Here is a 13,009-nt window from a genome sequence, read left to right on the forward strand (position 1 = left end):
TGTGTGTGTGTGGGGGGGATGTGTGTGTGTGGGGGGGGATGTGTGTGTGTGTGTGGTGGGGGAGTGTGTGTGTGTGTGTGTGGGGGGGATGTGTGTGGGGGGGGGGAATGTGTGTGTGTGGGGGGGAATGTGTGTGTGTGTGTGGGGGGGAGTGTGTGTGGGGGGGGAATGTGTGTGGGGTGTGTGTGTGTGGGGGTGTGTGGTGTGGGGGTGTGTGTGTGGTGTGGTGTGTGTGTGTGTGTGTGGGGTGTGTGTGTGTGTGGGGTGTGTGTGTGTGTGTGGGGGATGTGTGCGTGTGTGTGTGGGGGATGTGTGTGTGTGTGGGGGGGATGTGTGTGTGGGGGGATGTGTGTGTGGGGGGATGTTTTTGGGGGGGAAGTGTGTGGGGGGATGTGTGTGTGTGTGGGGGGGATGTGTGTGTGTGTGTGGGGGGGATGTGTGTGTGTGTGGGGGGGGGATGTGTGTGTGTGAGGGGGGCGATGTGTGTGTGTGTGTGGGGATGGATGTGTGTGTGTGTGTGGGGATGGGTGTGTGTGTGTGGGGGGGTGTGTGTGTGTGTGTGTGGGGGATGTGTGCGTGTGTGGGGGGGGGTGGGTGGGGGTGTGTGTGGGGGGGTGGGTGTGTGTGTGTGGGGGGATGGATGTGTGTGTGTGTGTGTGTGTGGGGATGGATGTGTGTGTGTGTGTGGGGATGGATGTGTGTGTGTGTGTGGGGATGGATGTGTGTGTGTGTGTGGGGATGGATGTGTGTGTGTGTGTGGGGATGGGTGTGTGTGTGTGTGGGGATGGGTGTGTGTGTGTGTGGGGATGGGTGTGTGTGTGTGTGGGGATGGGTGTGTGTGTGTGTGGGGATGGGTGTGTGTGTGTGTGGGGATGGGTGTGTGTGTGTGTGTGTGGGGATGGATGTGTGTGTGTGGGGATGGATGTGTGTGTGTGTGTGGGGATGGATGTGTGTGTGTGTGTGTGTGGGGATGGGTGTGTGTGTGGGGATGTGTGTGTGTGGGGATGGGTGTGTGTGTGTGTGTGGGGATGGATGTGTGTGTGTGTGTGGGGATGGATGTGTGTGTGTGTGTGTGGGGATGGATGTGTGTGTGTGTGGGGATGGATGTGTGTGTGTGTGTGTGTGTGTGGGGGGGGTATATGTGATGTGTGTGGGGGGGTATATGTGTGTGTGGGGGTATATGTGTGTGTGTGGGGGGGGGTGTGGGTGTGTGTGTGTGTGCATCCATGCTTTTTGCCGCAGTCTGATTAAAAAAAAAAAAAAAAGGTAATCCCTTGTGTGCTCTTTCTTCATTTTCTCTCTTTTTTCTTCCTGAATTCTGAGACAGACTCTTTTAAGCCAATTTCTGCTTTATTCGAGTTCAATAGCCTGTCTGTTTAGCCATACTAAACCCTCTCTGCTTCTGCTTGGCTGTTTCATGTCTTGTTATGGAATAATTCTCTCTGATTCTGTGCGTTTTAACAAACCACTTTGTACCTTTGAATAAATGCTGAACATTAGAAGGAATTTGAGGATAAGCCAATGTGTTGTGTTGGTGTGTAAGCGTACGTAACAGAGCTCTTCTTTTTTAATTGTAGTGAAATGCTGTAATTGTACTTTTCTTGCTGTAAAGTTTAGTGCAATAACATGTATGCTGCTAATTAAAAGCTGTTCATTTAAACATAAACACTGTTTGTATGAACAGTGTGTCTTCTTCCTCCTCCTCCTCCTCCTCCTCTTGTATCTAATAGCTCTGAATTATTAATCGAGTATATTCCTGATTGTAGTATAACATGCATACTATAACCCTGTAGTCAAACCTAGTAAGACCTACAATCGAGGCTCAGTGATCATGGTAGACGAGATCATCAATGCCAGTCCTCCGAATTATCGTTTTCCCGAGGCTGGGCTTCGTGTCATGGTCACCAACCACTTCGGACCCAAAACTCGCCTGCGCATGGCTAGCCGTCTCATTATTACAGAGGTGCGCATCACATGACAAGTGTAGAGACCCTTTAAAAACCATGTTATCATTAATATATTATGAGCCTGTAATGTTGTCCAGCTATGAACTGGTGTGAACTTTAGCAGTAGTTCATCCTGTTATTCATATTACATCAATATCAGTGGGTTAAAATCCCAGGATGGAAACATCATTTTCTGATCAACATTTAATGTTTAATTAATAAATAATAACAATAGAATAAGGATTAGAAAAGATTTTTGTTTTAGATGGAATGACATCTTGAAATCATTTTTGAGAACCTTTTTGTATTTGAATATGGAAAAGTGACTGCATGATAGTTTGAGATATTAACCAGTAAAATTCGTACGGTCCTAATACATATAAATCAGATAATAAAGGATAGACTTGGACTGTTGCCGTAGCTTATGTTATAACCTTAAATCAAATTTTCTAAATCATTTGCATAATAATGTGCTAAAATAGTACTCTTAAAATAGTCATTTTTTCTTTCCCCCCCATCTCTCTTTGTCATGGCAGAGACAGAAACTGGTGCAGGGAGCCAATGGCATTGAGGTGGCGGTGGTGGATGGAAAGAGCGACATTGAGAATGGGAACGTGCCCGAGGACAAGCCGAGTGAGGAGGACGATGGAGACCTGACCTCACCGTTCTCTATACCAAGTAAGAAAAATACAGAGCAAAGGAAAGGGTGTGATGTTTGGGTACCTCTCTGAAACTGGAGAAAAAAAAATCACACTTATGGTTGATAAATAGCCATCTGAACACTCTTCATTAAGGCCCTTTATACCTTAACAGTGCAGCTCTTGAACTGGACTTGAGTTTATTAATAAGGTCACTTTTGCAAATTGGGGGAAATAAAAAAAAAAAACTAACATAGTTGTGCATTAGTAAACAATTAAAACCTCATCAAACAATCTCAGTTTATCCTTCATCAGAAAGCCAGAGGTGACAGAAGCAGGATAAACTCTGAGACGATGAAACCTTGAGCTTTAAATCCAAGTCTATTGTATCCAAATGAAATTAAATTTCATTACTCAATTGATGGAGAATTTAGTGCAAACTGTCATAAGCAATTTCAGTCTGAAGGCTATCAAAGGAAGAACATCCACAGCTATCGTTATAGTTTCTCTGTGGTACCATCCACAGTAATCTCATGATGATCTTTAGGATGTTTGTCTTGTGATTTTGAGGTGATGAAGTCCAGCCAGAAAAAAAGATGGATGAGCCAGGTCTATTTATCAGAATGCAAATGCAAAAGACACGATTACTTACAAACAGCTGTATGTGGAATTGCTTCCATTACTACAGATGCTGCACCTTTTGTGCATCTTGACATCTGGTATAGCTGATTATGACAAGCATAAAATTAGGGATTAATGTAAGATTCAGTTTAAAGCACACAGCAAAGTTTTTTTTTCCTATTTAAATCTTCACCAGCTTTCAGTGACACAATGATTAACTTAATCAGATAATTTCTTTCAAGTCACTGTGCAGTGTTCACTGTACTGTGGAAATGTCTTCAGTTCACATCCAACACTGGTTGAGTTAAAGCTTTTTGAGTTTCCTTTTAGTTTAATGCTTTAGGCAGAAACTTATTGAGGTCAACATTGAGTGCCAAACATGAGCACACATTCTGGATTATAAACATGAATCTAGGGAAAGCTGTCAATCTTTCCTGCTTCATCACAGACAGAGGAATCCATTATTGTGGAAAAGAAAACAAAAGTACGGAGTGTCACACCTTCTGCTCTCTCTCTGGTGTTCTGTGTAAAAAAATAAAAAATGTTGAATTCAAATCTGAGTTCACCTAAACACAACATGCTCATGCATGAAATTTGACATTTTATTAAAAAATTAATTAGGGATTTGCTAAATGAGGTTTTAAGTGATTGAGATGGAAGCCACTGTATTCAATTTAATTTTGTGTTAATTAAAAATAATTTTAATTATAAAAAAAAAATAATAAATTGTGTAGAAATGCAATTGGCCAGACTTCCTTGTCTCACCTCCAACTGGTTCAAAATGCAGCTGCACGCCTTTTAACTAAAGCACGGAAACATGACCGCATTACGCCAATTCTGGCTTCAATACACGTGTAAGCTGATAGAACTTCACTTAACTGAGTAATTTGGAAGCCATTTGTGAGTAGATTTGAGTGAGCTTTTCAATCACTATGGCATTGTTAAGATTTGAAATCATGGCCCTTTAAAATCATGGCAATTTCTTTGACAGCTGCATCAGTTTGAACTAGCAGACAGGCTCTGAAGTTCTGCTCTGTTGTAATATTTAAGAGAAAGTCCTCCTAAACGTCCTACATTACAGGTCTGATACTGTAGGAGCAACAGTGTTGGCTCTTAGTCCTTCATTGCTTCGTTGTTCTTGTAAGATCTGCTATTAATGTTTGTGGGGTTTATTGTTTGTGTGTATATGTAGAGGGCTGTATGAACAAGACCAAATGGCTGGTCTCATGGCCTCTGCTGCTTCTGCTCTTCTTCACCATCCCAAACTGCTCCAGACCTCGCTGGGAGAAATACTTCATGCTGTCCTTCATCCTTTCGACGGTCTGGATTGCGGTCTTCTCCTACTTTATGGTGTGGATGGTAAGTGTGAAATAGCAGCCTATTCTGTTTCACTCAGCTTTCATCATCGTTCCTTGTTTTGTCAAAGTCCTAGCTTGCACACTGTTTTAGGTGACCATCATCGGGTACACGCTCGGCATTCCTGACGTTATTATGGGCATCACGTTCCTGGCAGCCGGCACTAGCGTCCCAGATTGCATCGCCAGCCTGATTGTTGCTCGCCAAGGTTTGTCTCTGCTATTCATACATGTTGAGGGTGTTTTAGGGAAGTTTTTTCATCACTGCCAACTTGTGAAAAAGTTCCTGGAGCTCTGACAGTAGTGCTGACTGCAGGGGCAATTATCGGTTTGTATGAATGCGATTTGTTCTAATACAGTAGAATTTCTGTAGTAACAAGTCATTCACAGGAACTTGAATGGTGGTACTCTATATAATCTAAGCCTATTATTAAACAGATTAGCCTGTATGTGAACTCAGACAGGCTATTCAAACCAGATTAAGCTCAAGAGTAAGTCTCGCAAATCCTGTCAGATTAGCTCATGTTAGCTAGCTTGCTCTGTACATTCTGAATCTGTATGATTTTAAAAATCATCTGAAATTTTTTGTCAGTTTTGTTCATTTTAGATACCTGGAAAGAATTAACAGTGAAAATTCATAAATGTGTGAACTTCTTCCTTGTCATATTTACACACAGTCCTTTTGTAGCCAGAGTGTTTGGTTAGCTAATGTTAACCAAAATAGTACTATCAGTGGAGACTATTAGCATTATTAAATGTAACAACAAAAAAAAAATAAAATGCAGAATTTTGTTTAATTATAACAATTAAATATATGTAGTGTTAGTGGATGAAATTAGCGGTATTAAACCTGACTTTTAAAAAGAAACACCTCTAGAAACAACTCTATCTAATCAGCTCATATTAACCATATAATGTGGGCAGAAGATAGGAGATTATTAGCATTATTTAACATGATTTAAAAAACTCCTTTTGAATTCTATCTTGTTAGATCATGCTAGCTATATAGTGCTAGCAGAGGAGATTATTAGCATTATTAAACAAGCTTTTTTGAAGTCTGTCTAGTTACCTAATGTTAGCTGGCTCGATAAAACTTAAATCCTCTTAGAATTCCTGTCACATGAGCATATCCCATGTTAGCAAAGCTCATGTTAGCTAATAATTTCCTTAAATAAAAAAAAATAAATAAATATATATATATATATATATATATATATATATATATATATATATATATATATATATATATATATATATATATAATGTGTATGTATTATTTATTTATATATATATATATATATATATATATATATATATATATAAAATCATGTGAGTTTTATTGTCTATGATGTTAGGTTTTGTATAGCAGTACAGGCTGTGTGTGTGTGTGCGCACGTACACGCTGCAGGTCTGGGTGACATGGCTGTGTCTAACAGCATTGGCAGTAACGTGTTTGACATCCTGGTGGGACTTGGATTGCCATGGGCTCTGCAGACGATGGCCATCAACTACGGCTCAGTGGTAAAATCATCCACTTTGTGATTGCTTAAACTGGTCTTGGATCATTAACTCTTGTGGTGCAGCGTTTTTAGGCTGATATTAGAATATAATGTTTTATAGACGCTTTATGCTCAGTGCTTAGCAGTGTTCTGTCCCACTGAGTTAGGATGTCTCGTCACATTTATTTAAAGCACCTCAGTATATTCATCTCAGTGATCAATATAAACAACCCTGAGCTCTGCCTGTTCTCAGGATTGGAAATATGTGAAGGAAATGGGACATGACTAACATCACTTTATTATATCTGATTTCATTTTATTTCTCAAATATTTCTAAGGTTCTAAGTCTGCACACCACCAGCAGCCCATGATTTTACTGATTGTTTTTATTTTACCCCAATTTCAGAGTTTGAACACAATTAACTACAGTCAAATTAGGTTTGTTCCTGAGTTAGGCTACTGTATTTAGCTAAGATAAATTCCCCCAGGTCTGTGTGAGAGAGACTTGGCTGCAAAGAAGTAATAAAAAAAAATTAAAGAAACTGAGCTGTGTGCATAAACAGTGTTTGCACTCACATCAGGAATGTTGCTGCCGTTCCTGTTAGGGAAGTGTTTTAACCTTGTCTTTTCTGCTCTCTCGTTCAGGTGATGATAAATAGTCGAGGGTTAGTGTACTCTGTCGTGCTGCTGCTTGGCTCCGTTGCTCTCACTGTGGGTGATTCTACACACACACACAAATGCACACTAAACCAGATACACACTTGATTTTGCTGACATGGCTGAAAAGCTGCTCTACTGAAGCTTGAAGTTATCTTGAACATGTAAACAGCAAACTTTATTAGCTCTCATAAGACACTGCTGCAGTTGTCAAGTGCAATCAATCTCTTGGTGTATGGACAGTACACTTATCAATTACTCTTCAAACTGGTGTATAGCTGCTTTTATATTAAAACCCCAGGGAATATTTGTAGTGCAAAACATTCTACTCATTTGTAGTGCAAACATGAGTCATATGTTATACTTATATTAACTTTTTTTTATTATTATTCAAGCTTTCCTGAATGCTTGAGCAAATAGATCAGACATTGATTTGATAACTTTATGGGTGTGACCTAATATTCTAATCACCATGCTTGATTGACTGGTTATAACTGATGAGGTTAAAGTTTAGACTGCTAAAATTTGCTTGTACTTGAATGACAATTTGCACATACTTATAATAACTGGATAAAAGTTGAAGCTTTTATTAGTGTTTTGTTAAGGAGCAAAGCACCCTCCAGTGCTAGGGCTTGTTTAATGGCCAGTGGGTTTTCCAGCTCTGGAAAGTCTTTAGGATATTTCTTCTGGATTCTTGCTAACATGACCAGAAACAATTTTTGCTGTATTCAAGAGAGAGAAAAATAGAAGTTGATGAGGGAGCTACTGATTATTGCTGATAAGAACTAAATTGTATTCTAAATATTCAACACTTCAGGTACTTTTAAATGAGGAAAAAACGCTCATTTCTTCACCATATTATGGATTTTTTCTTAACACCATGTCCAGAAATGTTTTATACACGACATGACATGATTGGTCCTCAGCTACTACTACAACAGCAACAACAAAAGCCTTTTCTTACTTGGTGCTTCTTGAGACATTAAAAAAAATGTGTGAAATTATTCTTGGTCCATATTATTTAAGAGTGTAGAGCGTCTGTAAACCTTCTGTCTTTATGTGACTGTTTGTTTAGGTCCTGGGAATCCATATCAACAAGTGGAAGCTGGACTTTAAGCTGGGTGCGTACGTGCTGGTCCTGTACGCCATCTTCCTCTGCTTCTCCATCATGATCGAGTACAACGTGTTCACCTTCGTCAACCTGCCCATGTGTCAGGAGGACCATTAAAATCCACTCAGTCTCCTCCACATCCTGCTAATATTCACCTCCATCCAGTCCCTCTTGATTTTTCTTTCTCAACCCTTACCCAAAATCTCTCTCTCTCTCTGTCTGTTCTTTACTAGCCGCTGGTCTTCCACTGCAGTATCAAAACCACCATTACCTCAAAGTGGACTGAGATGTCGTTCTTCTTTCGTTCAATTCTAGATATTCTTTCACTGACAGCAGTCCACAATGTGTTTTGATGTTTCTTTGGTGACCAGGAGCTTGTCTCACCATAGCAGGTCAATCAAACAATAACACAAGCCCTCAGTCATGAAAAACCAAGTTCTCTCCATGATCCAAAACAAGGATCTTCTTGTTGGCAGCTGATTTTATTCTTGGGGAAAAAAAAAAAAGAAAAGACCACTTCTATGTTGCGGAGTGAATTTTTCAAGTCTGGATTCTGTTGGCTTTGCCCTACATAAACACCTCACTTTATTTATTTAATTTTAATCTACATTGATTTTTTTCATATTATTTATTGACAGTTTAATTTATTCACTCGTTGGATTGTAACGCTAACAAATGTGCATGTTTTTTCTATTTTGCAGTGCTTTTGTGAAAATCATTTACTTCCAAACAGTTTTGTTATATTTTTTTTTAGAATAAGAATTCAGAATGACAGCGAAAGAGAGAGAGAACGGCAGGAATGTGGAAGTACTTTCTTAATAAAATGGCTCATCTCATGGAACGTCATTTCATTTTCCCTGTCTGAAGAAATGTCTGGAATGTTCTAGGGAAAGCTGTATATAATTGATGTGAGTAAATGTGTTGTTTTGAGCAGGATGTGGAGGATCGTAGGTTGGATCCTGACTCCTGACCCTGATTTTCTCTCCTAGCCGATTAGTGGTGGTTGATCAAATACTTTCCATGTAGATACTTGCACTTTAAAACAGACATCCAAACAATCCTCTCCCATCAGTGTACCATACTTCCTTCAGTGTGAGTGTAAAATATTGTAGAGTGATTATGGGAGGCGAGATCCCTGGCCTTGACTCTTTGAGCAAAGCTGCAGAAAGCACATCCCATCCTAATGTGCAGTGCATGATGGGAACTCAAACCAGCAGCAGTGTATAAAAACTGCTTCCCCTGAACCCCCCACCCCCACTCGTATTGAAAAAAACACAGCATAACAAACAAAACACTGTTCCTGAAAAGCATGTCTAATTTTTGTGTGAGGTTTGCCGCTACAATATGCAATCTCAACATGAGCGTCGCTTTCACGTCTTAGCATGAAGGACAAACACGAACCACTTTTCATCAGGACGCCCGATTCATTAGCTGTTTAGAAGAATGTTAAGGATGTGTGCGTTTGGGGGTGTGGGTGGGTTGGGGGGGGGGAGGGTGGGCGCTATGCAAGCAGCGATACAGTTCCCATCTTTCCCATTTGTGATTGACTTGAATCTGTTGTCATGGGACATGAGAAGACTGCAAGACTTTTTTTGAAGCTGCTAATCATGCCTGAGAGGAAATGTCCTCACGCACTCCTAATACATCGACTCTTCTTTTCTAAGGACTCTGACTCTCAGCACACTGGCCATTTTAATTTCCATTTATTTGAATGGCAGCTTGTTTGGAGTTTAATTTTATGGACAGGGGAAAACAAATCTCTAGTGCCATTTTGTACACTTTACAGATACTGATGATGAAGATGCATTGTCAGCTGTATTGGACCTTTTTGTTCGTTTTTGAAAGAAAATTGTTTCTTTAAAAAGTATATGTTTGAAAGCAAAGAGTTAAGTTCGTTTGTGGTGAAAGCAAATGAAAATGTATCAGATTTTTGGTGGGGTTGGACCTGTAAGAGTCTCTGTATGTCTCATGTACTTTTGATGTTCTCTTGTACTATTACACAAATGCACACACGTTTAATGTACCGACTCAATTCATAAACGCGTATGTAATACTTTTTTTTTTTTTTTTTTGGAAAAACTAGAATGTGTTGAGTGCATATTAAATATTTAATAAGAACACATTTCGTACGACTCGTATGACCTGCATATGATGTGCGGGTGTGTCTATAAGGTCTATTTAACATATGGGGGGGGGGGGGGGATTGCGGTTCAGTACAAACGAACGTGACCCTATGCACTGTGAGCTCAACCTGATGTAGGATTTGTGTGTCTTATAAGAAAAGATCATTAAAAATAAATGAATATATATAATGTAAACTTAGATACCATTAACAATGTTTAACTTTGATGAATGTATTGTCTTGTTATAATGGATGTATCCATTATGCATTTTACTGTAAAGCAATAACATTAAAAAAGTGGAAATGAGTCCTGTACATTTGTCCTATATCAAGGGAAGGGGAAGTCCTAAGGGAAGTTGTTCAGATTAAATTCTGCTGTTTCAACGGGTGTCAGTGTTGGAATGTGTGGTTTTAAATGTCTTAACTTGTGATGCCGCCAAAGCGAGACGAGAAAAGAGTCTTTCCTGTCCAACATGCAATGCATTATGGGCTACTGGACCGCTCTCTTTCTCTCGAATGATTGCTCAGTGGAAAGACTTTTTCCTTCATTTCAGAAAGAGCAAGTGGTTCCTCCTGAGGGCCAAAGCTTTAATCAGCTCTTCTATCAGTATCCTATTGCTTTTCACTCGGATTTGAACCTGATTTCTGATTTCACCCAACCATTAAGGGTTTTTGATCTTGCTGATAGGGTAATAGTTAAAGGGGTAAAAATATTAACACATTCAGAGTCTGTCCTGAACTAAGAAACTCTCTCTGGTTCTTGGGTAGAAGAGGAAATGACAGGACGCATATCTGTTATCTTAATAAATGAAGCATGTGTAGTTAGAGCCTTGATGCCCGATGACTCCTGAGATAGGCACAGGCTCCCCGTGACCCGAGGTAGTTCAGATAAGCGGTAGAAAATGAGTGACTGAGTCTGTAGTTAGATTTAATATAGACTTCAACAGGAAAGCAAACAGAACCTACAATTATTTGCATTGGATAAATGGGTTAATTTGTCTCGAGGACAACTGAGTTGATCTCATGCAATATTTGAATGCAAATTAAAAATTGAGTCTTGACCAGCAGGTGGTACTCTTTGCTAAGTATTTGATAAAACAAGTGCCCCCCCACATTGGTCACATGACCAAGGTTAAACTCGTGTCCATTCAGTATTTTAGCAATAATGCTAGTGAATGCTTGAGTATAAAAGAGAAGAGATTATTATCTGTGAAAATGGGTTATCTACTCTTTTTCCAGGACAGGACTGGTGTTCCACCCACACAGTTCTACATTCAATCTGGGTAGTGACACATTTATGACAGGAATCCATAAGAGTAATGATGCCTTGAGATAGCTCCAAGTTTTATTAGCAAAATCTATAGAAATTCTGTTTTTGGATTGTTCCAAGATTGTACATTAGAGGTTTGGTAGGTTTTAAGAGTATGGAATTATTTCTGGGTAATTTAACAACAAAGCTATGGAAAATGTTTAAACGCTTCATGGCTACATTAGCCTTATGGCTACCTCAAACATTAGCCTTATATTGTGTTTTTATATTTGCCAGTTGCCGAGCTACAGTGTTCTCAAAGCGTTATCCACTAGAACAGCAAGCGTATCGTAAAGTTCAGAAACTGTTACACACTTAAGAGATATTCTGTTCACACTCTTCTGACCTATTGGCTAAAAATATACTTTATTGGCACTCAGAATACTTTAACCAGCAAAGGAATAGTTGGTGATTGATAAAGTTGAATTATTTAGTATTGTAGTGACACTAAATGCTAATATAGCTAATCAGCATAGCACTGGGGATGTACAAATGAACTCACGATCAATTAAAAGCTATGCTAGTTTGTTGACCTGCTTAATAGGTTGAGCAGATTTGCTTAGGGATTTATTAAAAATAAAATTAAATGAAATAAAATAAAAATCTTGAAACCAGACACACCTTCTCCCACATAGTTTTCTATAGTTTGGTATCACTCAGTGGCAGCAGTAGAAATGATTATTGAAATGATAATATATCTACTGTAGTTGTATTTGTAAATTTTCATTTTGCTGTTTAATAAAACCACTGTACAAGCAATTCAAGCTTAATTTTTTGACAACTTTTTGCCTCATGGCTGATTTACATGTTGAACAGGACGGTACTGTAAATGGTCTGTGAATAAAACTGAGTGAAAAGGTTAATAATACGTCAGTAAATTTATAAAAGTGTATTGATTTGGTGGAAAGAGTGCAATAGCTACTATAGCAAAATTTACTTGAGTTAAAGAAAATGACTCAAATATGAACATATAAGGTAAAAACTACTTAAATAATTGTTTAACATGTTACTTTATATCTACAACTGACCTACGAATGTTCTATTTCTAAGATGTTGCTGATGTTACTTATAGTAATTAGTCTTTTCAGCCCTGTTGAAGTTACTACTGTAGCTCATGCTAATGTACACAAGTTCTCAGCTACATTGCTAGTCATTTATCCATCTGTCTAGCTCCTCATACATGATCCTAAATGTTATCTATCAGCTGTAGCAGCATTCATTTAATAGCTTTAATGCAACACTGAAAGCGTCATACAAAGTTTTTATATTGTACAACATTAAAAGCACTGACTAGCTAGTCTAGCTCACACAGCCAGCTAATGGCTTACCTGTACATGTTTCTGCAGGTTGGATGTTGACTTGTGAAATGTGGCTATCTTCATGGATTTTAAAAATCCAATTGTCATTCATTTAAGAATGAAGATAGCTGATAAATTAGGTTCATCTGTGTCTGATCCAACAGAGACAGATGAGCCTAATTTATCAGCTATCTTCATTCTTAAATGAATGACAATTACAGAGTTTTCAAGCAAATTTAATGAAGTTCAATATTTCTTATCATGCACTTAACATCCTGTAGTTGCTTGTGAGTTTTTCATAAAAATGTAGACTACTGCTGCCTATTTTGTGTGGAACGTTTTCAGCAGTCAATCAGTGACATTTTTCCCCCTAATCAGCAGCATGGTATATTCATATTTTTCAGTAACCATATTCACTGGTGCTGTAGGCTGTACATAAGTGAGTGCCTTTGC

General features: G+C 38.9%; 1 protein-coding gene across 2 annotated transcripts in view; it reads left to right on the top strand.

The window, feature by feature from the left end:
• slc24a4b (solute carrier family 24 member 4b) overlaps nucleotides 1–8,455 on the top strand; it is a 43,689-nt gene extending 35,234 nt beyond the window's left edge. Inside the window, exons 11-17 of one of the 2 annotated variants that reach the window (XM_060866313.1) lie at nucleotides 1,794–1,963; nucleotides 2,483–2,624; nucleotides 4,398–4,564; nucleotides 4,655–4,769; nucleotides 5,969–6,081; nucleotides 6,705–6,770; nucleotides 7,792–8,455. In XM_060866313.1, the coding sequence (XP_060722296.1) occupies nucleotides 1,794–1,963; nucleotides 2,483–2,624; nucleotides 4,398–4,564; nucleotides 4,655–4,769; nucleotides 5,969–6,081; nucleotides 6,705–6,770; nucleotides 7,792–7,944 (926 nt within the window). In that variant the 3' untranslated portion in view covers nucleotides 7,945–8,455. The remainder of the gene's footprint in view (nucleotides 1–1,793; nucleotides 1,964–2,482; nucleotides 2,625–4,397; nucleotides 4,565–4,654; nucleotides 4,770–5,968; nucleotides 6,082–6,704; nucleotides 6,771–7,791) is intronic. The other variant, XM_060866312.1, reaches the window with a different exon arrangement.
• The last annotated feature ends 4,554 nt before the right edge of the window (nucleotides 8,456–13,009 follow it).

The sequence above is a fragment of the Tachysurus vachellii genome, chromosome 3, assembly GCF_030014155.1.
Source record: "Tachysurus vachellii isolate PV-2020 chromosome 3, HZAU_Pvac_v1, whole genome shotgun sequence".
Lineage (NCBI taxonomy): Eukaryota > Metazoa > Chordata > Actinopteri > Siluriformes > Bagridae > Tachysurus > Tachysurus vachellii.